Below are 23,126 nucleotides of genomic sequence, written 5' to 3'. Positions count from 1 at the left end.
ATATATAAAGGGCACTAAGAGAAAGATGGCATAAGAGTGAGCTGACTTCCAGGGCAACACATTAATATCTTCTATAATAATAAAAGCGTGAGATGCTAATTAGACCGGACGACCTTCCCCAAGAAGCTGGGGCGGGCGGAGGCGGAGGGGGCCCCCGCAGCAGCAGGGGCGCCTCCTCCGAGGTAGGGCCCCAGCCCTACACAACACGTGCATCCGGCCTCTACTGTTATGATAACAGAAGTACAAATGACCAATAAGTATGAAGACATTCAACCTTAATAACAGCAGTAAAATCCCACTGTTTGCTATTAGATCGGCAAAAATGGAAAGAAAAAAAAGTGAAACCCTAACAAGAAGCGGAGAAATGCGCTCCCAGGGCCCGCCTCCCTACTCTAACATAGCGGACATCCGCCTTGGGAGGCTCCCACGGCACTGGGGCTTCCGGTGCCCCGCCTCTGCGCCCTTTAACCCCGGAAGTCGAGGCGGCCGCGACGTTGCGACAGAACCGTAAAGGCGCCCGGCAGTGGGGCATGGCGCTGTACGCGGCGGCGGCGGCGGTGCTGGCTGGGGTGGAGAGCCGCCAGGGCTCCATCAAAGGACTGGTGTACGCTAGCAGTTTCCAGGTAGCGGGATGCGGGGTTCGGGGTTCGGCTGGGCGGGAGGCTGGCCTGGGCCGGGCCCCGCCTCAGCTTGTGTCTCTGGCCGCGCGCAGAACGTGAAGCAGCTGTACGCGCTGGTGTGCGAGACGCAGCGCTACTCTGCGGTGCTGGACTCGGTCATCTCCAGCGCCGGCCTCCTCCGCGCCGAGAAGAAGCTTCGGCCGCACCTGGCCAAGGTGACGGGCGAGGGGGGCGAGGGGGGCGAGGGGTGGGGCGGGGCGGGCAGTGAGTCCCTCGGCCCCCGGTCCGAGCTCCCTACGGGCCGCCGTGTGGCGGTAGCGCCTCTGAAATGAGGACGCGCCTCCGAGTTGGGAATTGAGGTGAGATGAAAACGCTTTCACTTCAAGCCCGTGTGAAAGAGTACACAAGAGCAACAGTACGAAGTAGCAATGGCAGGGCGGCTTAGGTAAAGCAAAGGGTGATGCTGGCGAGGAGGAGGGCTGCGATCTTGAGCTCTGCTGGTGAGCGGAAGGCTTCAGGTTCAGAGCCTCCATCTGCCATTGATTTTGTGTGATCTGCACAAGGCCCCTCACTTTCACCTGTTACTGCCTCGACAGGTGGTCCGTTAGCCTTTCCAGTTCCGACGCGATGGAGCGGGAAGGCAGGCATGCTTAGGGGTTCGTGTTTCCCTCTTGGTCTCTCCATGTCCAGGTGCTGGTGTACGAGCTGTTGCTGGGAAGAGGCTTTAGAGGGGGCGGGGGCAGGTGGAAGCCCCTGCTGTCCCGACACCAGGCCCGGCTGAAGGCCGAGCTGGCCCGGCTGAAGGTCCGTCGAGGTGTGAGCCGGAATGAGGACTTGCTGGAAGTGGGATGTGGGCCTGGCGCAGGTGAGCTGGGTTGTGGGGGTGGGGGCAGCCATCAGGCCCGCAAATGGCATGTTCCTGCCCAATGATGGCTGGTTGCTTCCTAGCCTCCCAGGTGCCTCGGTTTGTGCGGGTGAACACGCTCAAGACCTGCTCGGATGACGCAATCGATTATTTCAAGAGACAAGGTTTCTCCTACCAGGGCCGGGCTTCCAGGTGAGCAGAGAACCCTGACTGGCTGCCCTGATCTCGGGAGGTGCCGGGGCCCTGGGGAAATGGACGGGGAGAGGCGGGGGCGGGGTGGTGACGGCACTCGGGTTTTTTCCTATTTTTACAGCAGTTTCTCCATCCCCTTCCAAGGGCTGTTTTCCTCCATTCCTTAAACATTGATTGTCCTGGGAGTCCCATTGACATTCTTCTAATGCAGTGGTTCTCAACCTTGGCTGCGCATTAGCATCACCTGGGAATCTTTTTTAAATCCTGATTTCTGGGCCTCATCCTCCGGAAATTCTGTTTCTTTGTTATGGGATGAGGCCCAGAAATCAGGATTTTAAAAAGATTCCCAGGTGATGCTAATGCGCAGCCAAGGTTGAGAACCACTGTTCTAATGCCGTGGTCGGCAAACTGAGGCTCTCGAGCCACATGCGGCTCTTTGGCCCCTTGAGTGCGGCTCTTCCTAAGCCTTAGGAGTACCCTAATTAAGTTAATAACAATGTACCTACCTATATAGTGTAAGTTTAAAAAATGTGGCTCTCAAAAGAAATTTCAATCGTTGTACTGTTGATATTTGGCTCTGTTGACTGAGTTTGCCGACCACTGTTCTAATGTATCCATCCCTCAATTTCTTCTCTAGCTTTAATTCCTAATTCTCACCTGATGATTCTTGCCCCCCAGTCTAGACTTCTCTCTTGTATTGATACCCTCAGGTTCATATCAATGCTTTACAGTCTCAGCATATGTCAGACTGAATTCATCCTCTGAACTTTGCACCTTTTTTTGTTGTTGTTCAGTAACATTTATTCAAAATTCAAGATTTAAAAGTAATTCTTCCAAAAAATATGCTTAAACAAGTTATTGGATTATTTTGCAGTATTTTTTTTTAATTGAGGTATAATGACCTATAACATTATGTTAGTTTCAGGGGTACAGTGAAATGTATATATTTGATATTTATATATATTGCAGAATGATCACAGTAAGTCTAGTTAACATCTACCACCATACAGCTACAAAAATTTTTTTTTCTTGTGATACAAACTTTTAAGATTTGTTCTCTTAACAACTTTCGAATATGTAGTACAGTATTAACTATTCACCACACTGCACATTACATTCTCATGATTTATTTAATAATTGGAAATTTGTACCTTTTGACTCCCTTCACCCATTTTGTCCCCCAACCCCCAGATATGTTCTCTGTATCTATGAGCTCTGGGGGTTTTTTTGTTTTAGGATTCCACATATAAATGAGATCATATGGTATTTGTCTTTCTCTATCTGACTTTGCCATTAAGGTCCATCCAACTTACACTAAAAAAAAAAAAGGAAAGAAGGAAAATGGCAAGGTATTATGACTGAATAATATTTCACTGTGTGTATGTCATATTTTCTTTAATTCATCTATTGATGGACACTTAGGCTGCTTCTGTGTCATGGCCATTGTAAATAATGCAGTGAACATGGGGGTGCAAATATCTTTCAAATTAGTGCTTTCCTTGAGGTAAATACTCAAAAGTGAAATTGCTGGATCATATGGTAGTTTTGTTTTTAAATTGTTGAGGAACCTCTATATTGTTTCCCATTTGGAATTTACATTCCCACCAGCAGTGCACAAGCATTCTTTTTTCTCCACATCCTTGCCAATACTTATTTCTTGCGTGTTTTATAACACTCATTCTAGCAGGTATGAGGTGGTATCTCATTTGATTTGGGTTTCCCTGATTATTAATGATACTGAACCTTTTTTTCATGTACCTGTTGGCCATCTGTTTATCTTCTTTGGGAAAATGTCTATTATCCTGTGCCCATTTTTTAATTGAATTGTTTGTTGTTGTTGTTAGCTATCTATTGAGTTCTTTATATATTTTGGATTTTGATTTTGATCCCTTATCAAATATATGATTTGCATATACTATTTTCTATCATTCAGTAAGTTGCACCTTTATTTTGTTGATAGTTTCCTTTGTTGTACAGAAGCTTTTTGGTTTGATGTGGTCCTACTTGTTTATTTTTGTTTTTGGTGTCAAATCCAAAATATCATTACCAAGCTCCATGTCAAGGAGCTTACCGCCTATGTTTTATTCTAGGAGTTTTATGATTTTTGGTCTTACATTCAAGTCTTTACTCCATTTTGAGTTGATTTTTGTATATGGTATAAGGGAATGGTCCAGTTTCATTCATTTTTTTGCATGTGACTGTCCAGTTTTCCCAACACCATTTATTGAAAAGACTGTCCTTTCCCCATTGTATATTCTTGGCACCTTTGTCATAAATTGATCACATATGTGTGGGTTTATTTCTGGGCCCTCTGTACTGTTTCATTGATCCATGTGTCTGTTTTTATGCCAGTACCATACTGATTATTATAGTCTTGTAATATTGTGTGAAATTAGGGAGCATGCTGCCTCCAGCTTTGTTGTTTTTTCTGAAGATTGCTTTGGCTATTTGGGTCTTTTGTGGTTCTATACAAACTTTAGGATTATTTGTTTTATTTCTTTGAAAAATGCCACTGGAATTTTGATGGGGATTGCATCGAATGTGTAGATTGCTGTGGGTAATATGGACATTATAACAATACTAGAGGCCCAGTGCACGAACTTCGTGCACAGGAGAGGGGTGGAGAGGGGGGTCTCTCCTCAACCCGGCCTGCACCCTCTTCAATCCGGGATGCCTTGGGGGATATCCAACTGCCTGCAGGATCGGGCCTAAACCGGCAGTCGGACATCCTCTTGCAATCCGGGACCGCTGATTCCTAACTGCTCACCTGCCTGCCTGGTCGCCCCTAACTGCCCTCCCCTGCTGGCCAGGTTGCCCCTAAGTGCCCTCCCCTGACGGCCTGATCCCCCTAACTGCTTTCCCCTGCCAGCCTGATTACCCCTAACTGCCCCTGTCTCAGCCCCGCCACCATGGCTTTGTCCGGAAGGACGTCCAGAAGAACATCTGGAAGATGTCTAATTAGCATATTATCCTTTTATTAGCATAGATTCTTCCAACCCATGAGCATGGAATATCTTTCATTAATATCTTTTTTTTTTTTAAACATGTTTTTATTGATTTCAGAGAGGAAGGGAAAGTGATAGAGAGATAGAAACATCAATGATGAGAGAAAATCACCAATTGGCCACCTCCTGTATGCTCCCCGATGCGGAGGATCGAACCCACAACCCAGGCATGTGCCCTTGGCCGGAATCGACCTGGGAACTTTTAGTCCGCAGGCCGACGCTCTATCCACCGAGCCAAACCGGCTAGGGCTTTCATTAATATCTTATGTAGTTTTCAGTGTACAGGTCTTTCTCCTCCTTGGTTAAATTTATTCTGAGGTAGTTTATTCTTTTTGATGCAATTATAAATGGGCTTCTTTTAAAATTTCTGATCGTTCATTATTAGTGTGTTGAAATGCACCATATTTTTGCATATTGATATTGCATCCTGCAACTTTACTGATCTTGTTTACTAACTCTAAGAGGTTTTTGGTGGAGTCTTTAGGGTTTTCTATATATATGTCATTTGCAAATAATGACAATTTTACGTCTTCCTGTCCAATTTAGATGCCTTTATTTTCTTGCCTAATTGCTCTGGCTAGGACTTCCAATACTGTTGATTAAAAGTAGCCTTGTCTTGTTCCTGATTTTGGAGGAAAAGCTTTCAGCTTTTCACCATTGATATGATATTAGCTGTGGGCTTGTCCTATATGGCCTTTATTATGTAGAAGTACATTTCTTCTATACCAACTTTATTTAGAGTTTTTGTGATAAATCCTTCATTTTAAAAAAAATGTATTTTTATTGATTTCGGAAAGGAAGGGAGAGGGAGAGAGAGATAGAAACACCAATGACAAGAGAATCATTGATTGGCTTCCTCCTGCACGGCCCCCACAGGGTATCAGACCTGCAACCCGGGCATGTGCCCTTGACCGGAATTGAACCCAGAACCCTTCAGTTCGCAGGCCAATGCTCTATCCACTGAGCAAGACTGGCTAGGGCAAGCCTTCATTTTCTTAATGTGCTGTATCACATTGATTAATTTGAACCATCCTTGTATCCCTGAACTTTGCACCTTCTGCATTCCCTATTTTAACCTAGCAGATATAATTATGCACTCATTTGATCAAACCAGACACTGAGTCATCCTAGATGCTTTTTTCCTCTCCCTCCAGTCACTCACTACTCTGCCTTCAGCATTTTTCTCAAATCTGCACCTTTCTGTTTGTCCTTCTGGACATTACCTAGGTGTAGGCACTCATCCTGATTCGGCTGCCGAAAGATCTGAAACCATCTCCGATGTGTTACTTCCTGCTGAAAACCCTCTCTGGACTCTCCATTGTACTGTCCCCCCTGCTTCCCCTCCAGGCCCATCTGCCATGCCACTCTGTGCACCTGTTGTTCCCACAGTGATTGCCTCTCTCTGCTCTGACGCTTTCCCACCTCTCCCTGTCCTTTGACAGCTCTGGGAAGCGCCTTTGCCCCTCCCCCACATCTGTTTTAGGTGTTCCCCCTTCTGCTTGGAGCATGTTGCTTAGAAACCAGGGAGGTAGAGTAGAGAATGGCTGTGTGTGGGTTTGAATTCCCGCTCTGCTGCTTGATAGCTTTCTGAACTGGGACACTATTCTCTAGGCCTGTTTCTATGTGGGTCAGGGTGGAGTGGACAGTGCTCCTTTACAGAGTTTAGTGAATGTGGTTTTCATCTTAGCTTCTCACATTACTAACTCATCCATCAGGAGTCAGCTCAATACTTATCTACCCTACATCTACCCTTCCCTGTCCAATTCCCCCCAAAATAACTTCTCCTTAAGGTTGTTTTAGCAGTAATGGCTAACATTTATTGAGTGCCTAATTTGTGCCATATATTTTTCTAAGTACTAGGTGTAGCTTTTAATAACAGCGGATTTTGTAATCAAAGGAAACACACTAATTTCAAGAGAAACATCAAAAGTGCTTTATTCAAAGTAATGTCCATCGCTAGCTACACATTTCCCCATTTTTCAGGTAATTTGTGGATACCGTCCCAATAGAACTTTTCTTGTTTTGAGGCAAACCATTCCGAGACCCAATTTTCCACTTCTTTATATGTTTTGAAGTGCTGCTCAGAAAGTGCATATGCCATTGATCGGAACAAGTGGTAATCTGAAGGAGCAGTCTGGTGAATACAGCAGTGGGTTAATAATTCCCAGGCAAGATCTTTTAATGTTTTTAGCTGGGTTTGAAGTGTGTGATGATGCGTCATTATGAAACAAAATTACCCTGCCGTGTTTTCTGGCCTATTCTAGTCGTTTTGCGATCAAAGCATGGTTCAAATTGATTATTTGTTGTCAGTAGTGATTAGTATTCATGGTTTCACCTGGTTTTAGAAGCTCATAATACACCACACCTTCCTGATCCCACCAAACGCAGGGCATTGTCTTCTTTCCAAAACGATTTGGCCTTGCAGTCGATGTTGATGGTTGACCTGGATCAACCCCATGATCTGTGCATTTGGGGTTTTCAAAATAAATCCACTTTTCACTGCCAGTCACAATTTGATGCAAAAAAGACTTTCTTTCGTGCCATTGAAGCAACACTTTACTGATGACTTTTCGGTTTTCCATTTGTCTTTCGTTCAGTTATGTGGCACCCGTTTTCCTTCCTTTAAAACAGTGGTTCTCAACCTTGTGGCCCTTTAAATACATTTCCTCATGTTGTGACCCAACCATAAAATCATTTTCGTCGCTACTTCTTAACTGTGATGTTGCTACTGTTATGAATCGTAATGTAAATATCTGATATGCAGGATGGTCTTAGGCGACCCCTGTGAAAGGGTCGTTCAACCGCCAAAGGGGTCGCGACCCACAGGTTGAGAACTGCTGCTTTAAAATCTTTCCCGTTTCTTGTAAACGATTGGACATTGTTTGCCGAGCAACGTTTAATCTTTCTGCAAGTTATTTTTGAGTTTGACACGCATCTTCATCCAATAATGCTTTTAATTGTTGGTTTTCAAACTTTTTCGGTTGACCTGAACGTTCTTTGTCTTTCACATTGAAATCATTGCTTTTAAAGCGTTTAAACCAGCGTTCACAAGTATCTTGAGATGGAGCATGTTCACCATAAGCTTCCCGAAGTATATGATAACTTTCAGCAGCACTTTTCTTCAAAATAAAGTAATGGATTAAAACTTCCCACAAATGCTCTTTTTTTTTGGCATGAAATTCGACACTTTTTAAAAAATATATATTTTATTGATATTTTACAGAGAGGAAGGGAGAGGGATAGAGAGTCAGAAGCATCGATGAGAGAGAAACATTGATCAGCTGCCTCCTGCACACTCCCCACTGGGGATGTGCCCGCAACCAAGGTACATGCCCTTGGCCGGAATCGAACCTGGGACCCTTCAGTCCGCAGGCTGACGCTCTATCCACTGAGCCAAACCGGTTAGGGCTGAAATTCAACACTTTTAAGTGTAAAAATATCTATAATGTTAACACCTTCAGCAAATTTGACATATGAAGGTTTGAAACTTGTTGTCAATACAACAAAATAGCGTACATATCAAATCGCATATACATCAACATATGTGTAACTCCATCTATTGAAAAAAAATCTGCATTATTAACCAGTACACCTAGTATTTCACATGCATTAACTTAATCTTCACAGCTATTTTATGAAAGTGCAAACAGCCTGAGATAAGGGCACTTGCTCCTGCTTCCACTGCTGGTAAATGGCTGAGGTGGGATCCTGAAACCAGAGTCTGGTCTGAGAACCCTGTTTAGTTCAGCCTTAAACATTTATTGCATGAAGGAAGTTAACATGTTAGGTAACATGTAAAATGCCCAGCCTGGTGCCTTGCATGGGACAATTAAAAAATGTTGAATGAATGGTTCTTGTTCCCTGACAGCCTTGAGGACCTAAGGGCCCTCAAAGGGAAGTGTTTTCTTCTGGATCCCTTGTTGCCAGAGCTGCTTGTGTTTCCTGCCCAAACAGATCTGCATGAACATCCACTGTACCACGCAGGCCACCTCATCTTACAAGACAAGGTAGAGAAGGTGGGTGGAAAAGGAAAGAATGTGTAGAAGTGACCAGCTTGGAGTCTGTTCACCCAGCAGTTGTGCTTTGCCCTGCCAGGCTAGCTGTCTCCCAGCCATGCTGCTGGCCCCGCCCCCAGGTTCCCATGTCATCGATGCGTGTGCTGCCCCAGGCAATAAGACCAGTCACTTGGCTGCTCTTCTGAAGAACCAAGGGTGAGTGCCATGGTCAGACAAAGGGAGGGAATGGGGTCGGATCCTTTAGCTGGTGAGAAATAAGGAACTCGTTTTCCCAGTAGGTCTGAAGGCTGAAAGGAAGATTTTCCTTTAAATATTTCCCTCTGGACTTAGAGCAGTTCTGGTATAGCCCCAAACCTAAGCTTCCCAGTGGGTTGCAGGTGTGAGAAGTGAATTCCTTAGTCCTTTCAGGCTGTGTAAATGTTATCTTCTGCATGTCCCAACTTAATGTCCATTAGATGGTGTATAAACTCAGTTAACCTCAACTCTGGCCTTGTCTGTAGGAAGATCTTTGCCTTTGACCTGGATGCCAAGCGGTTGGCGTCTATGGCTACTCTGCTGGCCCGGGCTGGAGTCTCGTGCTGCCAGCTAGCCGAAGAGGACTTTCTGGCAGTTTCACCCTCAGACCAGCGTTATCGTCAGGTCCAGTACATTTTGCTGGATCCTTCCTGTAGTGGCTCTGGTGAGATGGGGAGAATTCATAGCCTAGGGACCAACAGATCAAGAGCAGCCTTAGAGTGGAAGTGGTAGCAGTTCATTTAGGTCTTGGCTTTCTTTAGTTCTGACTCAAATTATCTTGTGACCCTGGGCAAATGTTGTCATTTATAAAGTGGGGATTTCAGTATGAAACAAGGCAATTTAATTAAAACACTCTTTTCCCTAGGTATGTTGACTAGACAGCTGGAGGAGCCTGGGACAGGTTTACCTAGCAAGGAACGTTTGCGTGCTTTGGCAGGGTTCCAGCAGCGAGCTCTGTGCCATGCGCTCACTTTCCCCTCCCTGCAGCGCCTGGTCTACTCCACGTGTTCCCTTTGTCAAGAGGAGAACGAAGATGTGGTGCAGGAGGCCCTTCAGCAGAGTTCAGGAACCTTTAGGTAGTTGGCTTTCTACTAGGGTCTTGGGGAGGGGAGAGGACTGCTCTCTTTTACCTAGAAGTCTGTGTGCTCTTCTCCACAGGTTAGCTCCTGCCATACCCTCCTGGCCCCACCGAGGCCTTAACACTTTCCCAGGGGCAGAACACTGTCTCCGAGCCTCCCCCGAGACCACACTCACTGGTGGCTTCTTCATTGCTGTACTTGAACGGGTAGAGGTGCCAAGGTGAGCAGGGGGCCTGCTGGGAAGATGATAGAAGATTGGGACACATCTAACTTATACTTTTCTTCTAGCTCAGTCTCACAGACCGAAGTGTCAGCACCAGAACTTAGGTCCAGCCCTAGCCCAGCTCTGAAGAAAAAGAGGCGGCGGCGACATGCAGCAGCTGCCCCTAGCATGCTCCTTTGCACAAAGCAGGTGCTCAGAACTTTGACTTCTTGGGTGGAGGAAGGGATGACACTGGCTCTCCCTTCGGCTTAGCTTTGGGCCCTCAGCCCCAGGCATCAGTTTAGTTTTTGAAAGGTTCTTTTCTTTTTGTTGCTATAGGAAGGAAATTGATAGCCCTGTTTCTCCAGCTGGGAAGACAGAACGGATTGCCTCGTCCTTTTCGTACCTTCCCAGAGCCATGTTCTTGCTGTTGCGAGAAGTGCTACCCACAAAAATAAAAGGCAGGACATGGTCTACGATAGATCACAGTTTTTTTTTTATTCTTAATGACATAAGCAAGGAGAAAAATCTCACATTCATACTAAAAATTCCAACTAGACTCACAGGAATTAAGTCTATTTGTAATGGAAAGTCCCAGCCTCCCGTTCCTGTCCAGTGCACGTACATGTACACACACACACACACACTCACACTCAGGCTGTGCCAGGATGCCCTCTTCAGGGGGTTCCTGGACCAACTGTCCTGCCTGTGGAACTGAGGTAAACTAGCTTAGAGTACTAAAACTAAGAGGGTCGTCTACCTTACATAAGGTATAGGTAGAAGCTTGATTTCTAGGCCCGTGCCCCACCACACCCCTCCAATTCTAGTAGGTATTTGAAACTTGAGGTTCAGGCTCCCTCCTCAGCTCCACAGACAGTTAAGTATTAACAGAGCTCTTCTAAGGGGTGGGGAGCAGTCAGTCCCCTGCCACAAAACTTTCAACCTCAGTCACAAAAAAGTGAGGGGGACTAGTTACATCTACATCACATTATTTATAAAAAAAAAGAATTACATTTTACATAATGTGTCCAGAAGGAGCTCTAGTCACCCCAGGAAAGCTGCCTGGGACAGCACTGGAGCCTCTTCTTCACACAGGCATAACTTAACTATACAGCTAATTCCTAATCAACAGCATTTATACTTAACCACCTCAATGAACCAAGCTTGAAGGAATTTAAAAGGCAATTTAGCTTAAATACAAAAATAAATTTTTATTTTGTTAAAAAATGTTTAAATATTTTTTCTTTTAATTTAGACACACGCATTCATACTTCTCCCAAAGAGGATGGGCATGGCAGCAAGGCTCTTAGGCCTGGGGCATGTGGCTTTGAAACAAAGAAAAGAAGGGTTGAGGGGAGAGGGGGTGGTGACTAAGAATTTGAAAGTGTGGCTCATTAACTTAGGTTTTCTAACATATAGTAGGGGTGTTCTAGCCTCCTGTGAGGTCAGGTAGGTAGGAGAGAGAAACAGCAGAGGGAAGAGACGAGGTTTTTGCTTCCCCTTGGCCCTATCCTCCTGGGCTGCCAGCCCTTAAAGTCAAAACACCATTTGAAAATTCAGGAGTTGGCACTTGTAGCCGTAAAGTGGTGCTACTTTCCACATTCAATTAGCTAAGTCCCAGAAACTTGAAACAGGTAAGTCCGGCACTACCAACATGCCGCCACTCATACAATTCAATTCTTCCTCCAAACTCGATTCAAAGAGAAATAGACATGAGCATCAGACAAAGTAACACAGGACAAGGCTTTAAACATACAGTGCCAGAGAGGCAGACGTGCCCAATGAGGCCAGCAGGGATAGTGGGTGAGGAGGCAGCTGAAAGCAGCGGTGGGCATCCTGTCTGCTCCAAGAGCTTTCCTCCCTGGAGTGAGGGAATCACCCCTGGATCTGCCAGGCTAACAGTCTTGAGCCACCAAGCTTTTAGGGGCTGAACTGCCAGATAGGATTAGGGACAAAACACTGACTCAGACTTGGCAAGAGGAAGTGAAATAGCAGGAGCAGCATCCACTGGGGTCTTCAAGGCAAAGCTTGATTCAAGATCATTTAAAAAGCAATAGATCCTGCAAGGAACCAGTGAGGGACAAAGCAAGAAATGGGGAAACAGTCCCCTAAAGGGACCAGAGAACCACTTTTTATAGCCAAGCCAAGCAAGGTAAAGCTTTAGGGATAATCCATTTCCCCCAATCCCATTAAATGCATACCAGAGAGAGAGGTGGGCAGGGCTCTACCTACTACCCTCCAGCAAAGATGGCTCACTGGGGAAAGGGTGGGAAGGAAGGCTGCCTGACTAAGCTTATATACTAAACAAGTGAGGGAAGTAAGTGGACAGTATGTACAGATGTTTCTTTAGTTCTCTCTAGCCTCACCAGTGGAACTGTTCAAGTAAAGGTATCAGGCTTCTGCCCTGCCACATCCTGCCTCCCCCTCCACCAAGAGGCCTGAGGCTTCCGCTTCCTCTGAGAGGGAAATGGCCCCAGGGCTGCTACTACCTCCCTCGTGGCTGAAGCCAGGTTTGCTTTATGGAACTAGATGGGTTAGAGGCTCTTCCTAGCAGGTACCAAGGTCCAGATTTGGGTAAGGGGTGGGTGGAATGGAGGCAAGGGACAAACACTATTTCTTGCGGGTGTGCTGCCTTCGGGCCTGCAGTCGCTGTCGAGCCCCTGGGGTCTTGGATCCTGCACCAATGGAAAATGAAGGGGCCGCCGATCCTGGAAAGATTCAACAAAATCTCATCAGGGCAGCTGCTACCTGAAAGCATTTCTTTGGTTGCCCCAATCTCTGGAAAGTTAGGCCAACAGGACTGTGGGTGCTTGAAGAGGGGGGGCTTCCAAAGCTGTATCAATTGCGCTGGGAGAGAGGCCTATTGAAAAGGCAAAACCCCGAATCACAGATAGTCTGGGAGAGGCCCAGAAGACAATTTTACCTGGCTTTCCAGGGATCCAGGAAATTCAGCCCCAAAAGGCTCCTCGGCTGTCTGCCGCCAACTCCAAACCTTGGTTGTGCTGGACTCTCAGTCTGGCCACATCTTTCTCATGCTTTCAGCCTGACTTTCCGGAGAAGGCCTCAGAGAGCCAGGAAGCTACCAGCCCACCCCACCCTACTCCCTCTTCAGAGAAGAATAAGCAGGCCATGCTGGCAACAGAGAGACTTGCCAAGCTTACCGAAAGGTCCGACGCCAACAAAGCCTTGGGTGGGTGTTGAGGATGCCCCAAAGGAGAGGCTGCTTCCTGATGTGCCCACTCCAGGGGCAGAGGTGTTCTGACCAAAGGTGGGTGTGGAGGTGCCTAGAATGAAGAAAAAGCAGAGAACTGTAGAGACTAGGCCAATGAGCAGAGGGTATCAGAGCAGATGGTAATGAACCTTGCAGAGCTCTCTCTGTATGGGCATTCCCCACAGGACATCTTAGCTCTGGTTCAGCCACCAAAAGGACTAGGTTACCTCCCTTCTTCTATCAGGACTAATGTTATTCCTCTTCTCCCTGTTAAACAGGTTGGGTTTTACCAGTTATACCCTCCCCTCCGGAAACCAGAGCCTTCCACCAAACTCACCACCACTCCAATCCACCCTGTAGGTTGCCTAATCTGCCCATGGGGTCAGTCAGCAGCAAACTCCCTTGCCCTCCCTCACTGAATCCTGATGCTCAGTAGTGACGCTGTTTTCTCTACAGCCCCTTTCAGGGAAGGCTGCATTCTCTCACATGTACTTGTCTCAGCCCAATGTGGCATAAGTATCTTTCTTGATCCCTGAGGACCCCAATCTATTCCTCTATCCAACCTCCACCACCTACACCTATCACCACCAGGAACTGTTCTAGCTCCCCTATCTTAACTGCAACTACTGTACTTTTTCCAGCTGTTTCTAGTAGTCCTGCATTTCCTTAATCTCATCCAGACCTCCAAGTTCACTGCCCCTCCTGCTATATTTGCTTGAGTTTAAACAGGTTGGGTTTTACCAGCTACCTACTTATTTTAGATCTATACCTCAACAACTGAAAGTTGCTAGGGAAAAACAGTGCTAACTGGTCTCACTTTAAATTCATAACTACAATTTTCCAGCCCTCAAATTGCACGGCAGTTAGTTGTATTACTTTCTCATTACCTTCCTTTCCACTCTCCAAAATGACTATTTAAGAGGCTCTCCTCTGTACACATTTCACTGTAATCCACTCCCCAAGATATCTCATATTTAATGAAGAAAATAGAAACTATCAGGATCAAAACTTCTAATTCATCTTTCATATGGCAAGTAAAATCACTTCATTCTTCTGCTTGAAATTCTACAGTGATTTCCCTTAGTACTTAAAATCCAAACATTTAAACTCTGGCCATGGATGATCTTCAATTCTGCCTACCTCTCAACCTCTTTTCATACCATCTACACTTTTCAACTTCTAGCCACACCTTGCTTTTATCTGTTCATACCAGGCTTCTTTCTGCCTTTGGGCCTTTGAGCTCTCCCTGTGCCTGCAAAGCTCTCTCACACACACCTACCCACCTGCATTTGCAACCACTTTGTCACAAATATAGTCTTGGCTTAAATTTATTTCGTCAGAAAGGCCTTCCTTGATTACCTAATTAGCTCCTCTACAGTCAGTAATTACGTATTTTATCAAGACATTGTTATCTGACATATTTATATATTTAAGCCTGTCTTTTCACAACCATAATGTAAAGCCCCATAAGCGTGGAGACTATGCTGGCACTTAAAAAACAGCGCCCGGCACAGCACACCACATCAACTCCTAGTCTCACCTCCAAACACAGGCTTGCTCTCAGGCGTGCCGGCCACATTGAAGGCAAAGGGTGTGCTCTGGCTGGGTGCGCCCAGTGTGTTCTGACTCAAGCCTCCCCCAAAGGGGGCTGAGTTGCCAGTGGTCCCACTCTGTCCTCCTCCAAAGTTGAACGCTCCAGAGGTAGAGCTTGTGCCTGGGGTAGCCACATTGATCCCAAAACCCCCACTGCCAGCTGGGGCCGCTGAGCCCCCAAATGTGAAGGGCGATGGTGCTGTGCTGCCAAACACTGAACTACTGGTCCCGCTGCTGCTGGTCTGGGTTGTAGCTCCAAAGCCAGAAGTGGTGGCTGCACCAAAGGAGAAGGCAGCTGTGGTGCTGCCAAAGGCTGGCTGGGTGCTGGCAGGGGTGCCAAAGGCAGAGGCTGTGGGTTTCAAACCACCAAAAGCTGACTGCGCAGTGTTGCCAAAGGCTGGCTGGGTTGGGGTTGGTGCTGGAGTTGCAGTTGGGGCTGGGGCTGCAGAGTTTCCAAAAGTGAAAGAGTTGCCAAAGCTGGGGGCAAGGGTTGGCTTGGTAGCTCCCTGTTGCTGCCCATCAGTGGCCCCAAAAGGCTGGGGGTTGACTCCCGGATACGATGGGAGAGGGGCCTTGGTACTTGAGCCAAAGGGAATGTTGAATGTTGGGGTGGTAGAGCTACTGAATGTCAGGGTAGGCTGGCTGGTCGTGACCGGGGCTGCGGTTGTAAGGGTGCTGCCAAAACCACTAAAGCCAGCGGTGCTGCTGTTGGTGGCTGCCTGCACGGCACTGGGTAGGGACTGGCCAAAGGTGGTGGTGGTTGTCGTCGTTGTTGAAGTAGGAATGGCAGAAAGCTTGCCAAACTGAAATATGGAGCCTATGGCTGGGGTAAAGCTGGCACCAGCAGCAGGGGGATTCCCGAAGAGGAAAGGCTGGGAGGTGGAAGTGGTGGTGCTAGTCATGCTGTTCATGGTGCTGGTCACATTGCTCACACCAAAGCCAAAAGTAGGCTTTGAAGCTGAGTCGGCAGAGGTGCTGGCTGTGGTCGCAGAAGCCACTGTTGAGGTGGCACTGGCCTGGCCAGCGAAGAGAGGGGCGTTTGTGGTTGTGGCTGCAGTAGTTGTCTGATTGAAGGAGAAGGGAGTTGACAAGGACACAGATGTAGGTGGCCCCATGCTGCCAAAAATAGGCTTGAAAGTGATGGGTGAGGTGCTGGTAGTTGTGGGAAGGGCAGAGCTAAAAGATGCTGTGGTTGTGACCTTGGAAGGGCTACATGGCAAGGGGCCCTCATTCTCACTTTTAGGTGGGGCCTCAAAAATGGGCTTGAACATGGGAGATGCTGAAGACACAGCAGGAGCTGCAGAGGCAGGAGGGTTAGCAGGGGGAGTGCTCAGCATTCCAAACAGAAGACTTGGCTTGGGGCTGGGGGCTGGGGCAGACAGGGCCTGGGATGGGGCAGATGCCTCAGCCTGAGGTGACTTGGTGGTGTCAGTGACTGGTATGGAAGAAGTAGGGGACAGCGCCAAGAAAGATACTGTGGGTTTGGAGTCTGAGGAGGTGCCTGGAAGAGGCGCTGACTGTGAAGAGCCAAGAGGGCCCAGAAGGCTGGGTGTCTTCGGAGGCGAATGGGCCACAGGAGTTGCCACTCCAGCTGAATCATCTGGGGAGAAGAGTAGAGAAAGTGAATTCTGAATATCTCAAACACGATGAGAGTCAATGCTTTTGTATCCTCCCTGTGCCCAGCACAGTGCTGGGGATTTAAGGGTCAGTCAACAAATAGGACTAAATCTATACCACGGCCCTTAAAGCATTCATTACCTAAAAATCAAGGAAGTGTTCGTTATTTCCACTTTTCATAGGTCTTAAGGAATACAGAAAGGGATAAAACTTGGCCTAATTGGGTTAAATGTGTGGAAACGTAGTCCAGTTAATAACTTAGATACACCTCACTCATCTAACAAAGATTTACTATACCTGACTACCATATGCTAAGTGCAGAGCATATAACAATGAATGAGATAGTCTCTGCCCCTGAGCCCTGGGACAGGCTGAGAGCTAACATATACAACTACTGCATGATTAAGTGAAATATCAGGAGTGTGTATATATGAAGTGCTATGAAAGCAGGGGGCTGGAACAATCAACAGACCCTTGGAAACCTAGAGGGAAAAATAATTCATATTATCTTGTGCCTTTGGTCTAATAAGCACGTGACAAGACATCTCAACCATGTAATCACATTTACAGTTCAGCGCTACCTCATGAGGTAAGCATTATTCTCATTTTACAGATGATGGCAAGGCTCAGAGCAGCTAAGGAAGTAGGTTTCAAATCAAGAGCCATTTGACTAACAAAACTAAGCTTCTCCTAGCTTACGTGTTACAGCTCCCCTTCCCTAAAATTTCCTGATTACAGAATCCTGAAGCTCTTAAACTTGTACCAGCTCAGGTCTGGTCAACCAGAGTAAGTTCAATCCTTATAATTTCCATTGACTGACAGGCATAATGCCTTTACTTCAACCTCAACAAAGATTGATGCCATACGCTCTAAGGCAGAGGTTCTCAACCTGTGGGTCGCGACCCCTTTGGGGGTCAAATGACCCTTTCACAGGGGTCGCCTAAGACCATCGGAAAACACATATATAATTACATATTGTTTTTGTGATGAATCACTATGCTTTAATTATGTTCAATCTGTAACAATGAAATTGGGGGTCAGCACAACATGAGGAACTGTATTAAAGGGTCGCGGCATTAGGAAGGTTGAGAACCACTGCTCTAAGGGAAGCTCTCTCACTCACCTGGGAAGGATGTTAGGCCCGGGGAATCCTGCATCTTCTTCAAGCTCTCCAACAGTGGATTAGTGCTTGGGGCTGGGAGAGAGGTTGCAGAGGGAGCAGTCCCAGCAGTAGGCAGGGTAAAAGTAAAAGGCTGAGTGGTAGGTGGGATCTCAGTGACTGAGCTCGAGGCAGCATCTAAGGAAGAACAAGAAGATTCAGTTGTCCTCCCTGGTTTGGGAGTTCTTTCCAGTAGCATCTCGCAGGGCATGGGGATGCTCAGGGTCTCAGAATAACTCATTTAGAAATGCTTCTCCCAACCTCAGTGCTCACTCTCTCCAGATTTACTGAGGGCCCACATGGATTTCTCAGATGAGAGACCAAAAACCCCCAAATCCTCCCTAGCGTGTGAAACATCTTTATTCCTTACCAGTCTTATCTTCCAAGACCTTGTTGAACCACTGTAATGAAGCTTTCTTTTCCAAGTCTAGGTCCTCAGCAGTAATTGAATAACCAAGCTGGGGAGGTGGAGGCTACCCAACAGAAAAAGAAGTCAAGTCAATCATAAGAAACTGGGAGAAACCTGTATTTAGCCTTCCTAAGACTTAGAGGAGCTAAGAAGGTGGGCAGGGGTAAATGGACAAGACCATACCAAGGTCAGCTGGTCCCCTCGCCTGGAGGGCAGCAGCTGAATCTTCCGTTTACGCTGCCCAGAGCTGCCAGGTGTAGGTGGGGAATTCCTCAAGTTCTGTTTCTTCCATGTGGTTGTATCTACAACTAAAGAAAGAAATATAGTCTTGTTTTCTTCCAGAAATAGATAGGTGTATTTATACCCCCTGATTTGTAACACTAAGTTTTCACTGGGTATCTCTGAAAGATTTCATCTTTCATAGTCTGGGCTCATGGATAGTGTTTACAAGATTATTCCTATTAGTCAAGAGGCTGTACTTACTCCAGATGCATGCATACAACTGCTGGGCAATAATTCTTGGATTGCTCACAGATACCTCAACCTAAGCTTATCCCCATCCCACAGTTACCCTGGGTTATACTGCATTTGCTTATCACCTTCCCTACCAGACTACAAACCTCTGAAGTACAGAACTTCTGTCTATGTATATACCAGGCCCTCTACACAGCAATGCTGAAAGTATGATTTGAATAGGTACTAGTCTATACATTCTCCATAAACACTTCCATCACCAGGAGCCACTCTTGCCTATTTATTAACTTACCCCTTTCTCCCTGGGACTCCTTGTCAGTTACTAATGGAGTTGAAGGACTAGAATGATGGGAAAGTTCCTCTTCTCTGTAGGAGAAAAACACAGAATTAAGTTTAGAAAGACTTCCTGACAATAAATACTGAATAACATATTCTCCCAACTCCCAACTGGCCAAAGTCTAGAACAGCCGTGGGCAAACTACAGCCCGCGGGCCGGATCCGGCCCATTTGAAATGAATAAAACTAAAAAAAAAAAAAAGACCGTACCCTTTCATGTAATGATGTTTACTTTGAATTTATATTAGTTCAAACAAACACTCCATCCATGCTTTTGTTCCGGCCCTCCCGTCCAGTTTAAGAACCCATTGTGGCCCTCGAGTCAAAAAGTTTGCCCACCCCTGGTCTAGAACAACCATGATTTGAGATCTTAGTATGCCAGGACAAAAAAAAAAGTCAAAGAAAATTCCCACAGAAATGAAGGGAGGTAGTTAATGGAAATCATGGAGAAACCGCTGTCTTAAAACAAGCACAAATCAATCTTCAAAACCTTCCTTACGCCGAAACCGGTTTGGCTCAGTGGATAGAGCGTCGGCCTGCGGACTGAAAGGTCCCAGGTTCGATTCCGGTCAAGGGCATGTACCTGGGTTGCGGACACATCCCCAGTGGGAGATGTGCAGGAGGCAGCTGATCGATGTTTCTCTCTCATCGATGTTTCTAACTTTCTATCTCTCTCCCTTCCTCTCTGTGAAAAATCAATAAAATATATTTAAAAAAAAAAAAAAAAAAAAAACCTTCCTTACAACTTCCCATGTTACTGAGTGTTCTAGGCATAGATATAATCCCTAAGAGAGTGGCATTCTAGTCGACTGTAGGTAGGCCTGGAGGGTCAGCTGCAGTCAAGAACATGAAAATTACTGCCCGCGGACATTCACTCTGCTCACTCTATTCTACTTTTACACCCGGTCACTTGTACAGCAGAAGAGAACCAGAGGCCCCTACACTCAGTGCATAAAGAACTGTAAAAATAAGAGCAATTCTTCTGGGTACTTCACTGTCGTCCTAGATGTTAATTTATTTGATTCTCTAAATCAGAAAGCCTAAGAGCCAAGTAAATATCCCTAATTTCCTGACCAATAATCCACACAGCAAATAAGTGATTACCTTATTTTCTTTGCTGGCCTCTCTGGCGTCTGGGAGCGGGATGAGGCTGGGCTGGAAAAGGGTGATGAACTTGGACCACTTCTCTTCCATAGCTAAAAGTCAAATAAAAGTAACATTACTGACATTAGGTGATATTTCAGCATTCAACCTTTAATATAATTTTGTGGTTCTATTCATACTGCATATAAAGTCCCCTTTGTAAGTAACTAAAAAATATTTCTTGTGAAGAAAGGCTCCTGAAAAGAAAGCCAGTTGCCAATATTAACTATGGGATAAAAAAGTCTGAAAAGTAATGGAATGGTATTAAGTGTAGAAAGAATCAATGTACTTTTTGCATATATTAGAAAGGAACATTACATTCAATAATGACTTAGAGCTATGATGTATAAATTTACTCTATATTGTCTATAGAAATGATCAGAGTAAATTAAACTGTTCTAGTGAAGACAAGTCCATAAACTAACTTAGTTTTCCTTCATTAAATTTTCAGCTTGCAGAAACCGGTTTGGCTCAGTGGATAGAGCGTCGGCTTGCGGACTGAAAGGTCCTGGGTTCGATTCCGGTCAAGGCCATGTACTTGGGTTGTGGGCACATCCCCAGTAGGAGATGTGCAAGAGGCAGCTGATCGATGTTTCTCTCTCATCGATGTTTCTAACTATCTCTCTCCCTTCCTCTCTGTAAAAAATCAATAAAATATATTTAAAAAAAAAATTTTCAGCTTTATTAACTTTTTAAAAAATATGCTGTCATGACATTTATGACTTTTACAACATCTATGGTACTTGTCATTATACGATAACTATCTATACATCTGTCTCTTCTGCCAGGCAGAGTCCCTTGGCAGCAAAGACAGTCTGTTTTTTTGTGTGTTTTGTTATCTTCACCAGAGGATATTTTTCATTGATTTTTAGAGAGAGTGGAAGAGAGAGGGAGAGACAGAGGGAAATATTGATGTGCAAGAAAAACATCGATTGGTTGCCTCCTGCATGCGCCCGACCAGGGCCTGGCCCGGGGAGGAACCTGCAACCAAGGTAAGTGCCCTTGACTGGAATTAAACCCAGGACCCTTTGGTCTGCAGGCCAACGCTCTATCCAGTGAGCCAAACTGGCTAGGGCAAAGATGGTCTGTTTTCATCTCCACCCCCTTCAAAGGGGGCTAGCAGCAAAGTAACTGACGAAGAGCAAGCACCCTGCAAATAAGTCTTTAGCCTAACACAAAGGTACTAAACTATCACATTTTCCTACTGGAAGCTTCTAGTGATTTCTTACTCTGTAACAGTTACATGATATAAGCACAAAAAGGGAGAAAACAGTGCTTAAAAGTTCAAAAGAAGAAAGGACAGATTTAAAAATCAAAGTCAGGTGATAAAACAGAAGAAGAGTTCCATAGACTAATAATATCAGGAAACCCAAGGCTCAGAATTAGATTGAGAAAAATGCTGAAATAAATAGTATTTTTAAAAAATGTTATTCTCAGTTATAGAACAAGAAAGGATGGTCATTTGGGATAAATAAATCAATCTTGGGCCTCACACCTTGCATTTTTAATAAAGTGCCAGGGTAAAAACATATCTCTACTTCATAAACTGTACATACACACAGAATCCTGATGCAATAGCAATTTACATGTAAAAAGTGTATCAAACAAAAGAACTGTAAAAACACTGACAAGTTGTTAAATGACATGGGGTAGAAAACAGACTTTTTATGCCAGAAACAAAAGAAAGAAAATTGACAGAATGTTACATAAAATTAAGAACCTCTCCACATAAAAATATTGCCATGTGGAAGGAAACTTTACTATATGTATACCTTTTGCACCATTTGTATTTTCTTTTTTTTTTTTTAATAGATTCTTTTCTTTCTTTTTTTTTAATATATTTTATTGATTTTTTACAGAGAGGAAGGGAGAGAGATAGAGAGTTAGAAACATCGATGAGAGAGAAACATCGATCAGCTGCCTCCTGCACACTCCCCACTGGGGATGTGCCCGCAACCCAGGTACATGCCCTTGACCGGAATCGAACCTGGGACCTTTCAGTCCGCAGGCCAACGCTCTATCCACTGAGCCAAACTGGTTTCGGCAGCACCATTTGTATTTTCAATGACACTAATGTTTCCATAATCTAGAAATAAAATCTATATAGGCAGGAAACAAACGTATAAACAAACTAAAAGGCAAGTATTTTCAATTAAAGTGATTAGTTGATATCCTCAACATGTCAAAATTAATAATTTGCAACTTCATATAAATATAATGAACATATAAAATAGTAAGTGGCCTAAAGATATAACAAAGCAAGTCACAAAAAGAGATAGTCAATCTATGTATAATGGCAGTCAATTTAGTTCTGCTTTACAACTCAATTTTCATTTACCAATTTCCTACTTTTTTAGATTTTACAAATAATGGAAAGATAAGCAAGACTATTTCCATCAAGAAATTTATGATTTGGAAAAGAGTGCATAAAATGACTATAATAGTCTCTAAGAAGGTGACATTTGAGATGGTCTGAAGTTTGACAAAACATACTTATCATTCCAGATGGAGAACAGAACAAGAAAAGGGAAGAAAGCACGAAAATAATAAGTGCTCTTAGAAGATAATGAATGTTCTAGCTTGGCTTAAATATAGGGTATAAATAAAGAAATAATAAAAGACAGTCACAAAAGCAAGCTAGGGATATGAAGTTTTGAATGCCCACTTTGAAAAATTATAAGTCTTTTAAGACACACGAAGTATCAATGCCATGCACAAAGAGGTAGGAGGACAGTTCACTTTCTATAATTGGTACAGCCTAATATTTGTAATAATCTTATATGCAAATTGACCAAATGGTGGAACGACCGGTCGCTATGATGTGCAGTGACCACCAGGGGGCAGATGCTCAATGCAGGAGCTGCCCCCTGGTGATAAGTGTGCTTCCACAGGGGGAGCGCAGCTCAGCCAGAAGCCGGGATCATGGCTAGCGAGGGCAGCACAGATGGTGGGCGCCTCTTCTGCCTCCGCAGCAGCGCTAAAGACCCCTCGGGTGATGTCTGACTGCCAGCTTAGACAGACTGTGAGAGGGCGCAGGCCAGGATGAGGGACCCGCCCTCCAGTGCACTAATGTCATGCACCGGGCCTCTAGTTTTATAATACAAAGCTACAACTTCTAGTTTGGGAAGCTGTAGATTTAGGTATTTACTAGTGCTCCTCTGGAAAAATACATTAAGTCAAATGTCTATAC

At 45.1% G+C, this 23,126-nt stretch overlaps 2 protein-coding genes across 5 annotated transcripts in view; one reads left to right on the top strand and one right to left on the bottom strand.

Annotated features, from left to right (window-relative positions):
• Positions 1-478: 478 nt before the first annotated feature.
• NSUN5 (NOP2/Sun RNA methyltransferase 5) lies at positions 479-12,556 on the top strand. Of its 2 annotated transcripts, none has more exons than XM_081088931.1 (11): positions 479-623; positions 713-835; positions 1,311-1,485; positions 1,569-1,677; positions 8,551-8,689; positions 8,778-8,893; positions 9,199-9,337; positions 9,701-9,789; positions 9,872-10,012; positions 10,081-10,204; positions 10,334-12,556. In XM_081088931.1, the coding sequence occupies exons 1-11, from the start codon at positions 531-533 to the stop codon at positions 10,343-10,345; spliced, it is 1,260 nt and encodes a 419-aa protein (XP_080945057.1). In that variant the 5' UTR covers positions 479-530; the 3' UTR covers positions 10,346-12,556. The 2 variants fall into 2 exon arrangements, with proteins under 2 accessions (XP_080945057.1, XP_080945056.1); XM_081088930.1 differs by having other exon boundaries at positions 9,199-9,377; positions 9,579-9,789.
• The window catches only part of LOC308517675 (nuclear envelope pore membrane protein POM 121C-like), a 26,789-nt gene continuing 14,131 nt past the window's right edge, over positions 10,469-23,126 (bottom strand). Inside the window, exons 6-13 of one of the 3 annotated variants that reach the window (XM_081088927.1) lie at positions 19,898-19,989; positions 18,750-18,823; positions 18,167-18,291; positions 17,945-18,047; positions 17,539-17,712; positions 14,746-16,398; positions 13,156-13,278; positions 10,469-12,702 (exon numbers count right to left, since the gene is read on the bottom strand). In XM_081088927.1, the coding sequence (XP_080945053.1) occupies positions 12,605-12,702; positions 13,156-13,278; positions 14,746-16,398; positions 17,539-17,712; positions 17,945-18,047; positions 18,167-18,291; positions 18,750-18,823; positions 19,898-19,989 (2,442 nt within the window). In that variant the 3' untranslated portion in view covers positions 10,469-12,604. The remainder of the gene's footprint in view (positions 12,703-13,155; positions 13,279-14,745; positions 16,399-17,538; positions 17,713-17,944; positions 18,048-18,166; positions 18,292-18,749; positions 18,824-19,897; positions 19,990-23,126) is intronic. The other 2 variants (XM_081088928.1, XM_081088929.1) reach the window with 2 other exon arrangements.

This window comes from Myotis nattereri (genome assembly GCF_964212035.1).
Source record: "Myotis nattereri genome assembly, chromosome: 4".
Classification (NCBI taxonomy): domain Eukaryota; kingdom Metazoa; phylum Chordata; class Mammalia; order Chiroptera; family Vespertilionidae; genus Myotis; species Myotis nattereri.
The sequence above is the reverse complement of the archived record's forward strand: the minus strand, read 5'-3'. Positions and strand labels throughout refer to the sequence as shown.